Source organism: Hakea prostrata, chromosome 3 (genome assembly GCF_041222555.1).
Source record: "Hakea prostrata isolate BN-2017 chromosome 3, UWA_Hpros_2, whole genome shotgun sequence".
NCBI lineage: Eukaryota > Viridiplantae > Streptophyta > Magnoliopsida > Proteales > Proteaceae > Hakea > Hakea prostrata.
Window position 1 is genome coordinate 17,418,774 of NC_142602.1, and position 20,909 is coordinate 17,439,682.

At 34.6% G+C, this 20,909-nt stretch overlaps 3 protein-coding genes across 3 annotated transcripts; 2 read left to right on the forward strand and 1 right to left on the reverse strand.

The window, feature by feature from the left end:
* Positions 1–5: 5 nt before the first annotated feature.
* On the reverse strand, positions 6–3,046 carry LOC149021289 (uncharacterized). Its single transcript, XM_089149548.1, has 2 exons — positions 1,107–3,046; positions 6–821 (listed from the first exon to the last, which is right to left on the reverse strand). The coding sequence occupies exons 1-2, from the start codon at positions 3,031–3,033 to the stop codon at positions 472–474; spliced, it is 2,277 nt and encodes a 758-aa protein (XP_089005674.1). The 5' UTR covers positions 3,034–3,046; the 3' UTR covers positions 6–471.
* A 6,801-nt stretch (positions 3,047–9,847) lies between these two features.
* Positions 9,848–10,404, forward strand: LOC149021290 (cypmaclein-like). The gene is made up of 3 exons (XM_089149551.1): positions 9,848–9,907; positions 10,080–10,122; positions 10,223–10,404. Exons 1-3 carry the CDS (start codon positions 9,848–9,850, stop codon positions 10,402–10,404), a joined length of 285 nt encoding a protein of 94 aa, XP_089005677.1.
* Positions 10,405–15,393: 4,989 nt separating this feature from the next.
* LOC149021291 (cypmaclein-like) lies at positions 15,394–15,996 on the forward strand. Its single transcript, XM_089147082.1, has 3 exons — positions 15,394–15,453; positions 15,665–15,707; positions 15,815–15,996. Exons 1-3 carry the CDS (start codon positions 15,394–15,396, stop codon positions 15,994–15,996), a joined length of 285 nt encoding a protein of 94 aa, XP_089003208.1.
* The last annotated feature ends 4,913 nt before the right edge of the window (positions 15,997–20,909 follow it).

The window sequence follows — 20,909 nt, forward strand, 5'->3', positions numbered from 1 at the left end:
TGGACACAACAAAACAAGAGGGTGAGACCACTAAGCAGAAGAGTCTAAGAATAGCAGGTACCTCTTCGGTCCTACAGCAGTCTTAGGATTGGCCACTTATGAGAATGATGATATTTCAAGTATCCCTCAATTTCCCAATTCCTTTCAAAGTTAATCACCATCATTTAGTGTGGTACAATTTTGGAGAATGATACTGTTTTCAAATAGAGATAAGATAACTAATGATACAAAAGAAGAATTTACAGTAATTTTCTGATTGAAGTAAACCATAACAAATTCTGAATAACATCTACCATAGATTGTTTAGTTTTTCAGTTCAGGCAACAATGTGCTTATTTAGATTTGACTTAGGAATACCTAAAGGAAGGAAAAAGGTTCAGTTCAAGAAAGAAACTGAAAAGTACTTTACATACAGTAGGAAAACACTTGGCAATAGAAGATCCAATTAGATGAAACTTCATGAAATTGATTTTATTTGGAGATGTCCTTGCCATGATCAAACTGTGGAGAAGACTTGTCAGGATAGTTCCCAAGGGGTGCTAGTTCTTGACATATGTATTCCATAGTTGGACGAACTCTTGGATTAGCTTGCAAGCACTCAATTATAAGCATCATTGATAAAACCAGATCTTGTACTACCATTTTTGATGGTGGTGGGAGACGTGAGTCCAAGACATCCTCCAATATGATATCCTTTTCATTCTGCAACGGTAATGAAGATATGAATTCACCTGGATGTCGTCCCATAATTATCTCTAGTGCCAGTACCCCAAAGCTATAAACATCACATTTTTCTGTCACAACCATTGTATAAGCCAGCTCTGAAGAAGGTGGTGGGGAAAAGAAAGAAAAATAGTTTAGTTTCTTCATATGATCTTGTCAGGATAAATATCCAAAGGTTGCAAATTCAAGAAACGCAAAATATTTAGCAACAGTAATCAGAATGGTTTTCTCTTTTCTATTTACAAAAGAAAATTCTAAAGATAGTAAAGAAATAACAGAGCCAACAACAATCAACTAGGGATTCAAATGATTACAGGGACCAAATAATTACCAACATTCTTTGAATTATAGGCCTAGAGAAAGGATGAGTTACTGTAACTGACCTGGAGCAATATATCCATATGTGCCTGCAATTATGGTGCGATTGGATGAATCAGGATTTAGAAATTTTGCAATTCCAAAGTCGGAGACATGAGGCTCAAACTCTTCATCCAACAAGACATTATTGGTTGATATGTCCCGATGAATTATTGGTGGCTTGCAGTCATGATGCATGTAAGACAAAGCTTGTGCAACCCCTTTGATGACATTTATGCGTTTCATCCAGTCCAGTTCCACAGCTTCTGTTTCATTTCCAAGAATGTAAGTTAAGCTTCCCCTTTCTATGTATTCATAAATTAGAAATTTGCAGCTTGAATGGGAGCAAAACCCATAAAGTTTCACAATGTTCCGATGTCGAATTTTTGTCAATACATGTATCTCATTACTGAAGCTCTTTTGGTTGGCTTTCTCTTCAGCTTCCAGGCGATGGAGCTTTTTCACAGCTACTACTTTCCCTGTGGGTAGCTTTGCTATGTAAACACTCCCATAACCTCCGGTGCCAATGCAGTATTTGATATCAAAATCTTCAGTTGCTTTCATGATGTCACTATAAGCAATCGTCCCGTTGTAGTTCCATATGGAAAATAGATCTCCATTGTTTTCTGCAGTAGGTTTGGTTCTAGAATTTTTCACCTTTTTCCTCAAGAGGGATCGAATTGCAACAGTCAAAAACCCAACAAAGATGATGATAGAAATAGAGATAATAATTGAGATCATGATTTTAAACCTTTTATCTCTGCTCTTAGATGGGGAATCACAAGTACTGCACGAAACATTGCTCTCTGGAACAGGATTATCAAAATTATTGTAAGACAAGTCCACAGCCATGTAAGAAACATTAACTTTCCCCAACTTTGCAGGTATAGAACCATTTAGGTTGTTGTGGCTGAGATTAAGTAGCACCAACTGTCCTAATTCTCCAATTTGCCTTGGGATTGAACCAGTGAGCATGTTCTTACTCATATCCAATGTATGGAGATTGTCCAGATTTCCCATTGCTGCAGGTATTGATCCATTTAGTTTGTTGTTGTTTAGTTCCAACTGGTTCAAATTGCCCAAATCCCCCATTGCAGCTGGCACTGGACCAGTAAGAACATTGTAGCTTAGGTCCATCTTACTTATTTTGCTCAAATTCCCAATCTGTGTAGGTATCGAACCCGAGAGCATGTTAATTCCTAGGTCCAACCTACTTAAGTTTCTCAAGTTCCCAATCTGTGGGGGTATTGAACCTGATAGTTTGTTACTTAATAGGTCCAACTGGCTAAGATTTTCCAGGTTTCCTATCTCTTCGGGTATGGAACCATTGATACTATTGATGGAGAAACAGAGAATGTTAAGGTTGATCATGTAACCCACAGTAACAGGGAGTTTCCCTTGGATAGAATTGTTGTGAAAATTGATGGTAGAGAGGTTGGTCCAATTGGTGAATAGAATGTCATCTATTTCACCATTTATTTTGTTTTTGGAAAGATCCAGCATGACTAATCTGGTAAGTTTAGCCAGTGAAGAAGGCAATTTACCCGAAAGATTGTTTGCGGACAGATCAAGATAGATGAGTTCAGATAGCATACCAATGTCATCTGGTATAGTTCCAGACAGCCCATTCTTACCCAGATCAAGATTGACTAGATATTGGAAAGAGGTAAAATTCAATTTGTTGAGCTCAGCATGAATGGAGTAAGAATGTAAACTTATCTTTGTTACTCTTCCATTTGTGTCGCAAGCTATCCCCTCCCACTTGCATGGACTTGTATCAGTTGCATTCCATGAACCAGGAAAGTTGGTGCCACTGGCTTTCCAGTTGAGTAGAGCTGCAGCTTCACGTGATGATGATTCAGATGCCACTGCTATCATTGCAGGGATGAAACTGAAAGAAACCCATACAACAGCAGCTATTACTTCCAAAACAAATGCAATGAAGGATGCCATGGAGCAATTTGAGTCAGTTTTTCTCTTTACTTCCAGGCTTTCAGCTCTGCATATTATATAGTATAACTACTCACCTGGATTTTCTTGAAGTGTTAATCTAAAGGGGTCCTACATAGAAACAAAGTCTTGTGTGTTACGAGTCTAAATTGTTTTGTGCCCATGTGCACTTCTTTCACACTGGATTAAGAAATGAAAGGTACAAAAGTTAAAGAAGGAAGCTGTGCGAAATTGCTTGGGTGACCGTCAAGCCAAGATTTGGGACCATTAGATCCGAAATCTCGGTCGAAATTGGATGTCGACATCAAAATTTCGACCGAAATTCTGATTTGACGACCGGCTTGACGGTAAATGCGCAGGACCCAAGCAAAGTCTGAAGCTATGGCTGTTCTTGAGCCATTTCAGACATTGTACCCCAACCTTGCAGGTTAAGCTGTAGCAGCCTCAAATTCCAAAGACTGACTATTGTGTAGTTCCCGAGTCAAAGCGATCACATGATTATTTTAATGTGCAGGACCCAAGCAAAGTCTGAAGCTGTGGCTGTTCTTGAGCCATTTCAGCCATTGTACCCCGACCCTGTAGGTTAAGCTGTAGCAGCCTCAAATTCCAAAGAATGACTATTGTGTAGGTCAAAGTCATCACAAGTAATGCGCAGGACCGAAGCAAAATCCGAAGCTGTGGCTGTTCTTGAGCCATTTCAGCCATTGTACCCCGACCCTGTAGATTAGCTGTAGCAGCCTCAAATTCCATAAGACTGACTATTGTGTAGTTCTTGAGTCAAAGCCATCACAGGATTATTGTATTTGTTGGGGCTGAGTTTTCATTCAGGCATGTTGAACAGAGAATCTCTTCATTCACCACTATTATGATTTTGGAAGCAACTGATGAGATTACAGTCCTGATGGTAGAAATTTGGATTTCCATCAGCAAATAGTTTTGAGGTATCCCAAAAGCTCTATTGGATCTAAACTGTCCAGATTTCAGTAACCAGCAGATATTTATAGGTTGCTTTAATATGAAGTATTCCTATTGAATTTCACTTCCAACCCTTTTGGAAAGTTTTGTCAATTACGTCTCAGATCATCAATTCTTGTTTGAATTTATTTGCATATGCCGGTGACCTTGGAGTCTTAGCTTTTCCCAAACTAAATGAATTCATATCTATTTATTTGACATTCAGCCCTTCCTTTTTCTTCATCCAAACCTGACATTAGGCTATGCATGGTAGAATTCTACAAATTCCTACCTGATTGGTTCTTAGTTTTCACCAACAAGTCTTTCAGATTCAAAAATGTTAGTGTGGATACAAATTCTTTATGTAGGATATGAACACAAAGTAGAGATGATAATCACAAAAGTCTGAAACAAAATCTTGGGATTCCAATAATACGACAGTGAAGTGCTCCATAAGAAAAGATTTCCATTGCATATTCAGAAACTTAAGGGAGATTATGATGGCATCAAGTCTCTCTCTTCCATTATAGTGGGTGACTAACGAGATTTCTTGTCAAACAAGATTTCTGAGATTTTTTTTCAATCATTAACTATGAAATGAATCCAGTTTTCTGGTGACGATTGGTGAGGTAGAGAGGGTGGAGTAAAACGAATGGCAACATATCCATTTAACGTTCAAACTCTGCCACCACTGGCACTAAGGCCTTGTAGCTTGCTTATCAAATTTTCCTTTTTAAATAAGAGAATTAAAATTTAGACATTTCTATGTCGGCAATAATTTTTTTATTTCTTGTCTTTCTTGCAATAGTAACTTTTCAAAGAAAAAACCAAAACCCAGAGTTTGCCTGTTATGACTCAAGTGTATAGCTTGGGTCTTTGTACTTCTAAAATATGTTTTTCCATTGAAGAAACTCTCAAATTGATAGAGTTTTACTTTTTTTTCTTCTCAAAATTGATAGAGTTTTCCAATAAGACTCAAAAGTATGCCAAATAGCTGGTTCAACCCAGAAAGGAAAAACAAATTAGCATATTCATACAAGACAGACACGTGCTTTGGACGGAGAGGATCTGAATCTCATTTAATGGGGCCTACCATGGTACCACCATCATAGCTGTGGGTCTAAATTTCTCTCGACCCAAAATAAAATTGGTCCATTTTGTATTACATCAGTTGTCCTCGTATCTGCTCAACTACACAAATATCTACATAGGGTGGGGTTTGAATCGTCTCCCCCGACTTCTGTGCTCTCCTGATGGCTATTGACTACAAATTATAGAGGGCCCACAAGATTAGGATGATGAATTTTTAAATTTTTTTAATTGTGAGCCCACATAAATTGTGCTTATAAAGCTGTCGTTGGGAGAGATGATCCGATCCACATGAGATGCCCCTACAGCCCCAAAACATGTGGAGGGACTGTGGGTCATTCTATCATTAAATGAAAAGTTCAACAGTTCACCCAAAAAAAAAAAAAAAAAAAAAAAAAAAAAAAAAAAAAAAAACAAAAAAAAAAAAAAAAAAAAAAAAAAAGAAAGAAAGAAAGAGAAGAAAAAGAATAGAGGTTTTTACTAGTAGCCCATTTAAGTGGAGCTCTACTTGGGTGCTACATGCGCACATGCAGCACCTATCGCACTGTGTGGCCTACGATTTTAGGTCAAGACAAAATCTCGATCACTCGTTTCAATATTAAACTTTACTAAAAAAAGATCATTTAAGCAAAACGACTCAGATAGTAGGCTGCAAGGAGCTGCCACAGCATTGAAGCAATTTAGCTTCAGCGGGGGTGGATAAAGCTAAGACTTAAGTGGAAAATCTTAGTAGATGCACATTTTTACAACTTCACTAGTTAGCCACAATTAAATTTTCTCCTTGATTTAGATGGACAACAGTCTAACTACAGTTAAATTTTCTCCCCGGGTTGGGTGAGGGGGAATTTTTGTGGTATTAAGGTCCCACCGAGGCGGGGAGCACAGGTCAGGGATCATAACACCCCTTAGTGTGCAGTATGACCAAATTGCCCTCACCACTTTGCTTTTCTCTCATCTTCATTTGGTGAGTTCGTTTCTGAGTACTCTTTATCTTCTGTGGATCCGATTGTTCGGACGAGTTCAGTGGTAACTGGTAACAGCTGTAATGTCTCGACCACTCTGATCTTCCTGGAAAGATTGAAGATATGATTCTGAAATTGATTTTGAGAGGTAGGTCACCACCACCCCAGCATTATAACGATCAAACTCACAATCATGGAAGCAATAGCAGTAGCCCTTATGGTGTTGCATTAGCATCCGGTTGTTGCTGCCATCCCTATCTTCTATTGTCTTCCCTGTGCAAAAGATTTGGAAGATGCATTTTCGTTGCTTGCTTGTCATCCTATCTTGCAGTGCCTGTAGATGGGAAGATCCAAGTTTTTGTGTTTTCTCTTTTGTAATTATACCAGAGAAGAATTCTAGAGTAAATTCCAAATATTGCAAACTTAGTTGTTCTTATCTCATCTTCAAATTCATCAACGACCAATTTCAAAATCCGAGATAACTAGAGAATCAAGAAATACTAGGGTTTTTTGAACTAGAGATAACTAGGTAACGGTAGGAGAATACAGGGGGGGGGGGGAGAATAACTAGGGAAAGGATGTTTGTAGAAAAGAGAGTGATGGGTCCTACCTTTTACTTTTCCCAACTTTCCCACAAAGCCCATATGTGGGGTTTAAATGGCACGGGGTGGGAAGTTGGCCTTCCTTGACAGGAAATTTATCTCTCACTTTCTCACCCCCAATCAACCAAACAATTTACCATTTTGAAATTTAAGGAAAAAATAAGAAATCTACACTTTTTTCAAGAATTTTTCCATCCATTTTTTCCCCCTTTATTCCAAACTAAGGGAATCAAGAATAACTAGGGATGTGTTGAACAAAGATCTACAAAACATTTCTCAATAAAGAGGTCATGGTTCAGCCCTTGCCAACCCTTGCCAATGGCATATGTAATATATTCATCCCTAATTTCCATATAAACAACACTTTTGTACTAAAAAAAAAATAATAATAAATAATTAAAACTTTTGTCGACAGCATATGTAATATCTCCATCCCTAATTTCCATTAAACAACACTTTTGTACTAAAAAAATATAAAAATAATAAAATAAATAATTATATAGACGCAAACTAACAAAAACCCATTTGTATATGAAAAAAAAGAGCACGCTGCTCAAAGATATATATATAATGAAATCTTACTTTTTCATTTTTTTTTATTTGAAGTTCATCTAGATAGCTTACGTAAACCTCGACTATATCCTCAAGGGGGGAGACAGTCGTTCACAAGGGTCGAATCCATGACTTCTCCACTAAAAAGCATGGTTCTTATCATTCTACTAATCTTGCATTGGCTGAAATCATGATTTCTTGTCACCCTAATTCTAAAGCTCGGATATTTTCACTTTATATCCATCCATTTATTGAGTGCAAAACAGAGAAATCAGTTTTCAAGGCCTCCGAAAATGAATGAAAATGGAACCTTTTCTGAATTCTTTCATTTTAGTTCAAAATCTAGGCAAAAACTAATGAATAGCTAAATGGCTGCCTGGATATAGTAAAATACTTCCTATTGACCACACCTCAAAGGTGTTCTAACTTGCTTGTCAAACTTCTCTTTAAATAAGAGAATTAAAATTTAGACATTTTTAGGTCGGGAATAAGTTATTTATTTCTTGTGTTTTTTGCACGTTTTTGGGTCCTGGATTTTTTTTATAGTAAATTTTGGAAGAAAAAAATTGTAAAAAAAAAAAAAAATCACAAACCCTTTTTAAAGTAATCTTATGTTTTATACACAAATGATCTTTTTGCCTAGTATGACTCAACTCAAGTTTATAGCTTGTGTCTTTGCACCTTTAAAAAATATTTTTTTTATTGACTCAAATTGATAGAATTTTTACAATGGGACTTAAAAGTATAACAAACAGCAAATTAAAGCCTAAAAAGAAAACAAATCAGAATATTCATACGTAATTTGAGATGTTCTAAAGTTCTTTTTAGAATATTCATACATAATTTGAGTTTCTAGCTTGCTTCCTACCCAAAAAAAGAAGAGTTTTTAGCTAGCTGCTTAGATTGTCTTTCTTCTATTTACTTCTGGTGCGGTTTCTGAACTTCAATCCCTTTATTCTACCAAAAAGAATATCTTTATTTTAATAAAAATGGCTCCCTTATACCTGAAAAGATTTCCCAGATCTAATTAAATCGGTGAGTTGGTACAATTCAGGGTGATAAGATCAAGGTCTTTCAATAAATAAACATAATTACAGTCAATGCTTAACTAGGCTTTACTTGGTTCATGCATTGCAGGTTTTTTTTTTACGTGTAGAACAAGTTATGTGATTGTATGGATTTTAGTTAAATTATGAATCTAATTTTTAATAATTGTTTGATTATTTTTATTAAACATTTCACGGCGTGGATATAAAATTATTTTTATTTCAAGACAAATCTTAAAACATTGAAATGAAATTACAGCCAAGATAGATCATCCTCACCATAAAAAATATGTAATAATGAATTGAAATCACAAACGATAATAATATTAAAATTTAATTAAATTTATTTCACTTACCATGGAGAATAGGTTATAAAATCACTTAGCCTCACTATTCTACTGGATTTATACAGTTTTTTTTTTTTTTTTTTTTTTTTTGTGGATGTGCTTTGGTGATGGTAATCTCTTATATAGAGATAATATGACCAAGACGACAATAACCAAGGAGATTTTAAGTTTGAATCTTTATCCTGTATCAAAGACATTTAACCACCACAGACAATCTCCTGTAAGGATATGGATCCCATGTTCCCATTGGTGGTTCTCATATCCATGAATGGTGTAAAATCCTAACTCTTGATTGTTAAATGTCATTGGTGACGATCTAAATGATCGGTGGTTCATTAATTTCATCATTGCAGGCGTATCTTGACATTTAGTCTGAGATGGGTCAACTAAAGTAGTCTCTTAATTTAACTTCCCCATGAGTTCAAATTTGCTACATCTTTGTGTACTATGAGAGGAAGCCTTTCTGTTATCGAAATCATCGAGGGGAAAAAAAAAAAAAAAATCTGATTTGCACATTAACTCCAATTTCAGGTACCAGTAATAAAGCAGCATGCATGAGTGTGGTTATCTGAAAGAAACACTTAACAAGCTTTCTGCAAATGAGATGATCACGAAGAAAACTAGAGGAAGAATCTCCAGGGAAGGAATGATCAAGTCGATCGATCTAGCCTAGCCAACCTGGGCATTATATTTTCCACAGAAATAGACATACCCACTTAAGCCCAGATCCCTACCAAAGAAAAAAAGAAGAAGCCCAGATCCTCAAAATATACACTATAGACTCACTGCCTTGTTGGCTTTTCTCTTGTTAATGGAGACTGAAATATGAAAGATAGTGACGTTAGTGTCATCCTTACCTATCTCAAGATGGTGAACTGGTCTGACTGGAAAGGTTAAACCCTATTATCTATACTATATTTATGGATATATTGACGTGACTGGAGGATATTTGATCGATCTGTGTATGTCTGATCGATATAAAACTCTTATTTACATCGAATCCTCACCCTAATTGGTTGGCCTTCCACAAAAGGACTTCTCTTAAGTCTCAAAATAAATGTATTATGTGAGAAACTACAAAAAGGTGCATGGGTTTGTTGAGATAATTAATGGGTTTGTTAAGATAATCACTGGGTCCTGCTCTTCACGTTAAGTCCTATGGCCACTCTCTCCCTCACACACACATATATAATAATTAGTAGTTGTAAGTTTTTGTATCGCCACCTACTTCTGTAGTCTCACTGTCTCTCCCGGAGTTAAAAGACATGGATAGAGCTCACAGGTCATTGCTGATCACAGTCTTCTGCATTCTTGTTGTATTTGAGGTGAGTTAATTCTGGGTTCCCCTGTGATTCTTTGTTATATATCTAATGGTATGCTAACAACTTCTTCTGGGCATGAAACTGCTTCGTCATTCCTCATTAATGCAGTTGCTTGGAGAGAACCCTTTGGCTCTTTGTTTAACTATTGTTGACTCATTTATTCTGAAAATTTCAGATGGCTGTTTACAGTGGAGAGCAATTGACAGTTCAAGGAATCGGTATGGATGTTCATTATAATTAATATTTCTGCAGTTTAGATAACTTTGTGATTTTCAATAATTTTTGCTAATAGGAACAATTTTGATTTGAGTTTGACAGATTGTCCTGCCAAGTGCAACTATAGATGCAGCAAGGCGTCAAGGCATAAGATGTGCAACAGGGCCTGCAACACTTGCTGCAATCGCTGTAACTGTGTGCCCCCTGGTACTTCTGGGAACGAGAATACCTGCCCTTGCTATGCAAACATGACCACTCATGGTGGTAAACGCAAGTGCCCCTGAATTCATATATAGCAACACAGTTAATCTCCTTTATTGGCTATATAACTTAACTATGCATGCAATAAAAGTCCTATGAAAAAGCTTTTTCTTTTGAATATTATGTACCCTAGCTGGATATCCAACGTAAGCTTGACGATGATTTCAGTGTGAGATTGCTCATTATGACCAAATTATCATGAAGTTCAAGTTTGGAAACAATTTCTTTGTGAGAGAAGAAGTCCCCTACGATATCAAATTTGAAATGAGAGATCATTTATCCGTTAAAATGTGATGTAAGCCCCCATACATGAATTATTTTTATATACGAAATAAACCATTTTCAGAATGTCTTCACAAGCATAAAAACCAAAATAATCCCTGAGATCAAGGACTTCCAACTCCTTGCAGCCTTCACTCTCTTCTTCACAAACTCGCCAGTTTCATGTACTTGATCTTGGGCAAAAACGTCAGTATAGCTGATACTTCCTCATTGCCAACGTCCCTTCTTGTAAGAATACAAAAAATTTTGAATTTTCACTTATATGGAAAAGAATGTCTTCTAAAGAAGAGTTGATATCTCCCAAGGCTGCAGATTGCTCAGATCCTCCCATTTTCCTACCATCTTAGGAATGTCTTTCCATTCTGTTTCTAATCTTTATCACCTGCTTATGATATCGGTTCATTTAGATTGGATCAATTCCATGTCTGATTCCCAAGTCAAGGGCTGATTCAGATTCTAACCCGAAAATATAAAGATATATTAATCAAGCCTTATTGTCTTCAATTCTTTTTCTTCCATTTTTTTTGTTTCTTTTCTTTTTTTATTATTTTTTTTTTCTGGGTGGGGGGGGGGGAGATTGAGGTTTGTTCGAGCCAATTCATACACCTTGACTACTCCTCAAGGGGAGTGGTTACATATAATTTAAATATAGGAAAAGGCTTCACCCTTGGCCCCGAAAAATTCGAATTCTAACCTCTTATGTAAAAGCATTGTCTACATTTAGGATAGACAAAAATGCTTTGGATGGAAAGAATCTTGATCACATAGAATTGGGCCCACCACCATCACAACCATGAGTATAAACTTGTCTAGATGCAGGACAAACCTGATTCATTTTATGCTACAACAATTGTCTTCATACCTGCCCAACGACACAGATATCTACATGGGGTAATCCTACACCCCAATAGCATATGGAGGCATTGTGAGTCATTCTACCATTAAATAATAAATCCAAAGTTCACCACACAAAGGGAAAAAAAACAAATAATGATAACTTCAACAAATGGTGCACGTATTATCTTCTTTTGGGTAATTTCCAAAATGACTTACTTAGCTGGAAAAAAAATCGTCTGCTGTGCACAACAGTGTGGCACAACAGTTTGCATGTATCATATTCTTAATTAATGGCTCAAATTAGAAGGGTGAGTTTTAAGTGAAAGATACCCATGTTTATGATCCGTTTTAGTCAACCCCATGCGTTTCTAAGACTCGATTCTTAAAAAAGGAAAAATCCACCGTGAAATTCTTTCCATCTTACTTAGATTGCTCAAATTCCCAATCTATGTAGGTATCAAACCCGAGAGCATGTTAATTCCTAGGTCCAACCTAGTTAAGTTTCTCAAATTCCCAATCTGTGGGGTTATTGAACCTGATAGCTTGTTACCTAATAGGTCCAACTGGTTAAGATTTTCCAGGTTTCCTATCTCTTAGGGTATGGAACCATTGATACTATTGATGGAGAAACTAGAGAATGTTAAGGTTGGTCATGTTACCCACAGTAACAGGGAGTTTCCCTTGGATAGAATTGTTGTGAAAATTGATGAAGAGAGGTTGGTCCAATTGGTGAATTGATGTTCATCTATTTTACCATTTATTTTGTTTTTGAAAAGTTCCAGCTTGAATAATCTTGTAAGATTAGCCAGTGAAGAAGGCAATTTATCCGAAAGATTGTTTGAGGACAGATCATTAAGATAGATGAGTTGGGGCTTTTTATTTTTATTTTTTATTCAGCACTTTCATTTTCTTCATCCAAATCTGCTATTAGCTATGTATGATAGAATTCTACAAATTCTTACCCGATTGATCGATTATTAGATTTCAGTAACTAGTCTTTAAGATTCAAAAATGTTGATGTGGATACAAATTCTCTATATAGGATATCAACACAAATAAAGATGATGATCACAAAGCTTGGAACAAAATCTTGAAGTTCAATCATTTGACATTTAAGTGCTCCATAAGAAAAGATTTCAGTTACTTTGGGAGAATATGATGACATCGGTCTCTTTCTTCCATTGTTGTGGGTGACCTGTGAGATTTCTTGTCAAACTAAGCTTTCTGACTCTAAGACTTCTCCAATCAAACCCCAATGCAAGTTGGGTTAGTCTATGGGCACCCTCAACTGCATCTTAATTTATTGTCTTTACACTTCAATGCTGTTGCAATCAGATGTTTAAGGGCGGAGGAGAGAATAAAAACATTCCTCAATCCGGCGCCAATTCGGGTTGCCCACTTGAATGAATCTATTTTACCAAAACTTTGGCGGTCAATATTTCGCTCGGGGGCCGGACCCTCCCTACTCTCCTTTGTCGGCGTCCCGGGTCCCCCCGGTTCCCGGCGCCCTCAAAGTGTTTTATTTTCCTCATGTTCTTGTCCTGCAGATTTATTTTTCCTCTTTTTCATTTTTGTCGTTTTGAGATTCCGTATTCCAAGGCTATCGAGTCAATAGCCGGTTATCAAATCATTTTTTATATTGATTGGGTGTAAGTCAAAGAGAACCGAGCAAAAGCCACAATATGATTGAAAAACACAAACATCTCAAAATTAGATTTTCACTAGACGTATTAATTTAATTTGTCACTAAAAATCACTAAATTACTATTTATTTTCTTTCAATTCTAAAAACATCTCTATCAAAATATGAAGGGGAAAAATGACTTTACAGTTTTCATTGACAAATTGGATTAATGTGTCCAATAAAATTTCAATTTTTAGAGTGTCAGTGTTTTTTGAAATATAAAATGAAATGTTAGTGTTTTAAGGCCTTTATTTTGAGGTGCTAGTGCAATTTCTTTTAGGAAATAAGTTACAACCACTTAGGCGCTTAGCCTCGCTATTCTCTTAGATTTATTATAATGGAAGAATCTATTGTACATATTTATGATAAAATCTTATATAAATAATCTGATGTTTTAGATCTAAAACAATTTTTTAATTCTTGTCAATTCTATTTTGTCCCAAAGTGTACAAATTGTATAATAGATTCATTGTCTAAGTTTGCCTTGTTGATTGAATTCCCAAATGAGTGGCCTTTGTCCAATCCTTGACTTCAACAATTATGTAAGGTAGACATCGCTACTTGTATGAGTTCTCTATGATTTTTTTTTACTAAAAAATATTATAAATAATCTATCAGGATTTTTTTTTTGGACATGGAGATTTATAATGAAACAACCTTATAATCAATCCATGAAGGCACCTTTTGTTTGTTGGGTCTGAAGTGCGGGTTGGAAAAAATTTTAAAAAACAAAATTTTCTATGCCTATTCCTGCATGACTGCATCTTAGTATCTATAATCTCGATCGAACCTAAATCTTCTTCTACGCATATATGAATGGTGAAAGATCTACTGTTGATTGTTAAAAATGTCATTGGAGACGAATCAGACGATGACTGTATCTCTATCTTTTACAAAAATAGGATTGTTAAAAGATCAGTGGTTTGATCGTTATTTCATCATTGCTTACGTAACTTGATATGTAATCTCTTAGTTTAAATTCCCCATGAGATGAAATATGCTATGTATCTTTGTGGTCCATGTGAGGAAGCCTTTCTGTAATCGAAATTATCAAGGGAAAAAAGATACATAATTAATCTGATAATGCAAACCATTAACTCCAATTTCAGATACTGGTCATAAAACAGTATGACTGTATGAGTATTGTTATCTGAAAGATATACTTATTAAAGACCTCTCTGCAAATGAAATCACTTCGTATGCTATGAATTGAATTGAAGAAAACTAGAGGAAGTATCTCCGGGGAAGGAATGACCAAGCCGCTTGATCCTTTATACCCATTTAACATTTTTCACAGAAACAGCTGACACTACCCACTTAAGCCCAGATCATCCTCAAAATATATAATATAAACTCACTGCCTTCTTGGCTTTTCTTTTCTTAATGGAGACTGAAATATGAAAGATAGTGGCGTTAGTGTCATCCTCAACTATCTCGAAATGGTGAACTTGTGACAAGAGTGTATTTCATCTATCCATCGATCTATTATCTGTGAATACTCTTGATGTCTTCATTATATTCACCATTACAGATAAACTAAGAACCTCTCCATTTATAAGTAAAGAATATAAGTCATTAAAAAAGTGGAATGAGTGATGATAATTAATAGGGTCATGACTTTACTAAATAAATTTTGTTCTTTAAGTACTGCCCCCCTTCTTTAAAGGTGTTAAGTGCCGTTAAGGTGAATATGTAATGTCTAATTTGCCCTTCATTAAAAAATCGCCCTTAAAACCAGATTGCTCCCTCCTTTTTTTGAATAGAAGGACAAATCCAAATCGGTTGGAACACGTGATGATTCCTTTAAATTCTTAAGGTACATCTCTGTAAAGGAGACTCAACGGAACCGAAATAAATAAATGAAATTAAAGTAATTAAGTTGATTAAATAAAATAAAGAACAAACTTAAACTATTGAAATAACTATTTTGGATTTTAACGTTTTAAATTAAAACTAACAGGTATCAGTGAATTTGGTTGGCCTTCCACAAAAGGACTTCTCCTAACTCCCAAAATAAATGTATTTATGTGTGAAACTACAGAAAGATGCATAGGTTTGTTGAGATAATTGGTTTGTTAAGATAATTAATAGGTCCTGCTCTTCACGTTAAGTTCTCTCTCTCTCTCTCTCTCGCATGTATAAGTAGTTGTAAGTTCCTGTATCCCCACCTACTTCTGTAGTCTCACTGTCTCTCCAAAAGTTAAGCGACATGGATAGAGTTCACAGGTCATTACTGGTCACAGTCTTCTGCATTCTTGTTGTGTTTGAGGTGAGTTAATTCTGGGTTCCTCTGTGATTCTTTATTATGTTCTATGAGTCTAAAGATATATATGGTTGTACCTTCTTTGTCCATCTTTCTTTACATGAAATGAATCCCAGGCATGAAACTGCTTCTTCATTCCTCATTGATGCAGTTGCTTGGAGAACCCATTGACTCCTTGTTTTAACTGTTATTGACTCATCTGTTCTGAAAATTCCAGATGGCTGTTTACAATGGAGGACACTTGACAGTTCAGGGAATCGGTATGGATGTTCATTAGTACTTCTGCAGTTTAGATAAGTTGTGATTTTTGACAAGATTTTTGATAATTTTTTTGCTAATATAAACCATTTTGAGCTGGGTTTGACAGATTGTCCTGCCAAGTGCAACTATAGATGCAGCAAGTCGTCAAGGCATAAGATGTGCATAAGGGCGTGCAACACTTGCTGCAACCGCTGTAACTGTGTGCCTCCAGGAACTTCTGGGAACGAGAATACCTGCCCTTGCTATGCACACATGACCACCCATGGTGGTAGACACAAGTGCCCCTGAATGCATATATAGCAACACAATTAATCTCCTTTATTCGCTATATGACTTGATTATGTATGAAATAAAAGTCTATGAATAAATCTTACCAACCAAAAAAAAAAGAATAAAAGTCTATGAATAAGTTTTTTCCTTCGAATATTATATATGTTCCCTAGCTGGATATCCATTGTAAGCTTGATGATGATAATGGTGATGTTATTCCATTATGATCAAGTTATCATGAAGTTCAAGTTTAGATACAATCTCTTTGTCAATAAAGAAGTCCTTTACAGTATCAAGTTTGAAATGAAAGACCATTTATGCATACAAATATGACGTTAGATCCGTACATGAAGTATTTTTATATACGAAACAAATAATTTTTAGAATGTCTTCATAAGCATAAAACCAAAATAATCCCTTGGATCAAGGACTTCCAACTCCTTGCAGCCTTTCACCATCTATTTCTCAAAACTTGCCAGTTTCATGTAGTTATTCATCTTGGGCAAAGTTGTCACTATAACTATACTTCCTCATTGCCAATGTCCATTCTTGTTAGAAGACCAGAGAAATTTTGCGAATTTTTACTTATTTGGAAGGAATGTACGTCTTTTAAAGAAGAGTTGCTATCACCCAAGCAAGATTTCTCCAAATCCTTCCATTTTCTTGCTATCTTATGATGTTTCAATCTGTTTCTAATCCCAATCACCTACTTATGAATCGGTTCATTTTGATTGAATCAATTCCTCTAGGGCTAATTCTGCTTCTTACCCAAAAATTCCAGGTAAAGATATATTATTTCTTTCTTTTTTATTTTATTTTTATTATTATTATTTTCTTTTTCTTTTTGGATTTGAGGTTTGCTTGGTCTAGCTTATGCAGACCTTGACTACTCTTCAAGAGGTGGTTGTTACATATAATATAAATATAAAATAGGACTTTGCCCTTGGTGTTGAAAGGGTTTGAAGGAAGCGCGTTGGTCTACATATATGATGGATACAAATACTTTGAATGGAAAGCGTGTTTGAATGATTGAATCCCATAAAATCAGGCCCACACCATCACAACTGTGAATTTAAAATTTTCTAGATCCAGGACAAACCTAGTCCATTTTATGATACAACAGCCATCTTCCTATCTAGTATCTACCAAACTACACAAATATCCATATGGGGCACCCCTACAGCCCCACATAATGTGGAGGGACTCTGATCATTCTACCATTAAATTATAAGTTCAAGAGTTCAAAAAAAGGAATAATAACTTCAACAAATGGTGTATGTATTATCATCTTTTGGGTAAGCTAATTTTGGAGAATTTCGAGCCAAACAAAAGATCTTTAGCGATATATTAGGGTTGACGTTTAATGTCTTTCTATTCCCTACCATAAAAAATAAAATAAAAAAGCTTTTATTTTTTTGAATTTGAAATGATTTTTTTACCTTTCATAAAAAATGTAAAAAATTACAAAACACAAGCGATTGGAATATGACATTTGGTGGCATATCCAACCTTCTATGGATTAATTTTACTAGTCATCAATATAATATAATTATATAATTTACTTGAAATTTTATATTTTTATATTTCAATTCAGCTCTTTGGTTTTATAAGAGTCATATGAAAGCCTCAAGAAAGAATAGAACTTCTTCTTTCGTTGACTATAATAATATCATTTCCTATATATGAATTTATATTTGCTTATGACCCCTTGTGTATGAGACATTTTTTTGAGTTAGAGAAGTCTGGTCATTTGGTAATATTTTCATTCTAAAACATTAGTTTTTGCCTAGGACTGTTTCTAAAAATTTTTACGCAAAAATAATATTTTTTGTTTGAAAATGAATGTTTACAGATGATCATGATCTCTTTATTAGTATTTATAAGATTTCAGAAGCTAATGAAATTATCAGTAAAATTCAATTATCTCAACTCCTGAGCTATCGCACCAGAAATTCTTGTTCCTTTTGCATTATAAAAAATAAATACAAAATAAAAAATTAAAAAAGGACTTGTAATACGAAAACTTTAATTATCGAACAAAACCATGAGACAGGTATGCAAGTAAAAGGGTCTACTAGTAAAGTTTAAGGTGGGGATTCTATTGGGAGACTTACACCATTGGGACTATCTTACAAATTTTTGTTCCTCCTCTTTCAATCCATTTTGTTTTTTTTTTTTCACTAATTGGTTCTTAACTTTCCCCAAAAAATTAAACACCTAAACTATTATAGAAAACGTTACCAAAATCTCTTTATGATCAAGTTATCATGAAGTTCGAGTTTGGAAACAATCTCTTTGACAGAATGAAGTCATTTACAACATCAAGTTTGAAATGAAAGATCATTTATGCGTAAAAATATGATGTGAGCCCCCCATGCATAAAGTATTTTCATATACGAAATAAATCATTTTTAGAATGTCTTCGTAAGCATTAAAACCAAAACAATCCATATGATCAAGGACTTCCAACTCTTTGCAGCCTTTCACTATCTTCTTCACAAACTCGCCGGTTTCATGTAATTGATATTGGGCAAAGTTGTCACTATATATATAGCTGATACTTCTTCATTGCCCATGTCCCTTCTTGTTAGAAGACCATAGAAATTTTGAGAATTTTCACTTACCTAGAAAGGAACTTAGGTTTTTTAAAGAAGAGTTGCTATCACCCAAGCAAGATTGCTCCATATCCTTCCATTTTCATGCTATCTTAAGATGTTTTCCAATAATTTGTTTCTAATCCTAGTCACCTGCTTATGAATCGGTTCATTTTGATTGGATCAATTCCTCTAGGGCCAATTCTCCTTCTTATCCAAAAATTCCATGTGAAGATAATATAATATAAGGCAGAACTTTGCCCCTAGTGTTGAAAGGGTTCGAACTCTAAACTCTTATGTGGAAGCGTTGGTCTACACAAGGTTTAAAGTATCCCACGATATCATACGATACTAGCTGATACATATTCATAATTGACCCAACCGATACGATACATCTCGATACGTCTCTCTATAGAATTACACTAAAATACATTAGCTAGAGTGATACAATACTTGATATATGACGATACATTTTTAAAATTATCTGATTGATACGATATTTGATACCAATACTTTAAACCTTGGGTCCACATATATGATGGATACAAACACTTTGGATGGAGAACGTGTTTGAATCCCATAAAATCAAGCCCACACCATCCCAACAACCACTGTGGGTTTAAATTTGTCTGGATCCGAGACAAACCTGGTCCATTTTATGCTACAAAAGTTGTCTTTCTATCTACCCAATTACACAAATATCTCCATGGGGCACCCCTACAGCCCCACAGCATGTGAAGGGACTCTGATCATTTCACCATTAAATTATAAGTTCAACAGTTCACCCAAAAAAAAAAAAGAAGGAATAATAATAACTTGAACAAATGGCGTACATATTATCTTGTTTTGGGTAATTTCCAAATGACTTTGGTTAAGCTAATTTTTGGAGGATTTCGAACCAAACAAAAAATCTTTAGCGATATGTTAGGGACGTTTTATGTCTTTTCTATTCCCTACCATAAAAAAAAAGCTTTTGCTTTTCTTACGCTTCATAAAAAATGTAAAAAATTACAAAACACAAGCGAGTGGAATATGACATTTGGTGGCACATCCAACTTTTATGAATAAATTTTACTAGTCATCAATATAATATAATATAATATACAATTTACTTGGAAATTTTATATTTTTATATTTCAGTTCAGCTCTTTGGTTTTATAAGAGTCATATGAAAGCCTCAAGAAATAATAGATTTTTTTTTTTTGTTTCGTTGACTATAATAGTATTATTTTCTATGAATTTATATTTGCCTATGATCCCTCATATGAGATATTTCTTCCAATTAGAGAAGTTGGTAATATTTTCATTTTAAAAGATACTTTTGCGTAAAATTGCTTTTAAATATTTTTATGCTAAAAGAATTTTTTTTTTGTTTGAAAATGAATGTTTGTGTGTAATCATGATCTCTTTTATTAGTATTTATAAGATTTAAAAAACTGATGAAACTATTAATAAAATTCAACTGTTTCAACTCCCGAACAATCACACTAAATGCTTTTGAATTTCTTAAAAAGAATAAGGATAATTTTCATATAGACCCTGAGGTTTGGTCTATGTCCCTTTTAGTTCAAAAAAATTGAAACTTTGAATATGCCTCCTCTGTACTATAGAAAAAGTCAATTTAAAACCAAATTATCGTTTCTATGACCAATTCTTTTTATTCTTTTTATTTGGGCAAATTTCATATGGACCCCTTGAGGTTTGGTTTATGTCATTTTTAGTCAAAAAAAATTGAGACTTTGCATTTGCCTCCTCTGTACTATAGAAAATGTCAATTTAAGGATAAATTATTACTTTTATGACCAATTTGTTCTTTTTTTTTAATTTAATTTTTTTATATATACATCCTATTGGCCATGGAACTCTTGAATCCCCTTTTAATCAAAAATTATAGAAAAATATTAAAATTCAAATAAAATTTAAAATATGATCAAAATACATTTATATATTAAAATCACTCAAGTACCCCTTAGCTTAAACCTTATTTGTAAAGTAGAAACTTAGTCGAGATTGATGAAGAGATTCCCCCTTCACCCATCTTCTTCATTTTCCATTTGCTCAATTCAACCAAGGAGAAAACACCCATCTCCATTTAAGGTTAATATTTACAAATAGGGTTTAAGCTAAGGTGTAATTGGGTCATTTTAACATATAAATGTATTTGGTCATATTATAAAATTTATTTAAATTCTATAATTTTTTAGACTAAAAGGAGAGTCATAAGTTTTAAAGCAGGTGGGGAGTGTGTATGTAAAAAATTTTAATTAAAAAAAAAAATACTAGCAAATTAGTTATAAAAGTAATAATTTGTTCATTAAATTGACATTTTCTATAGTA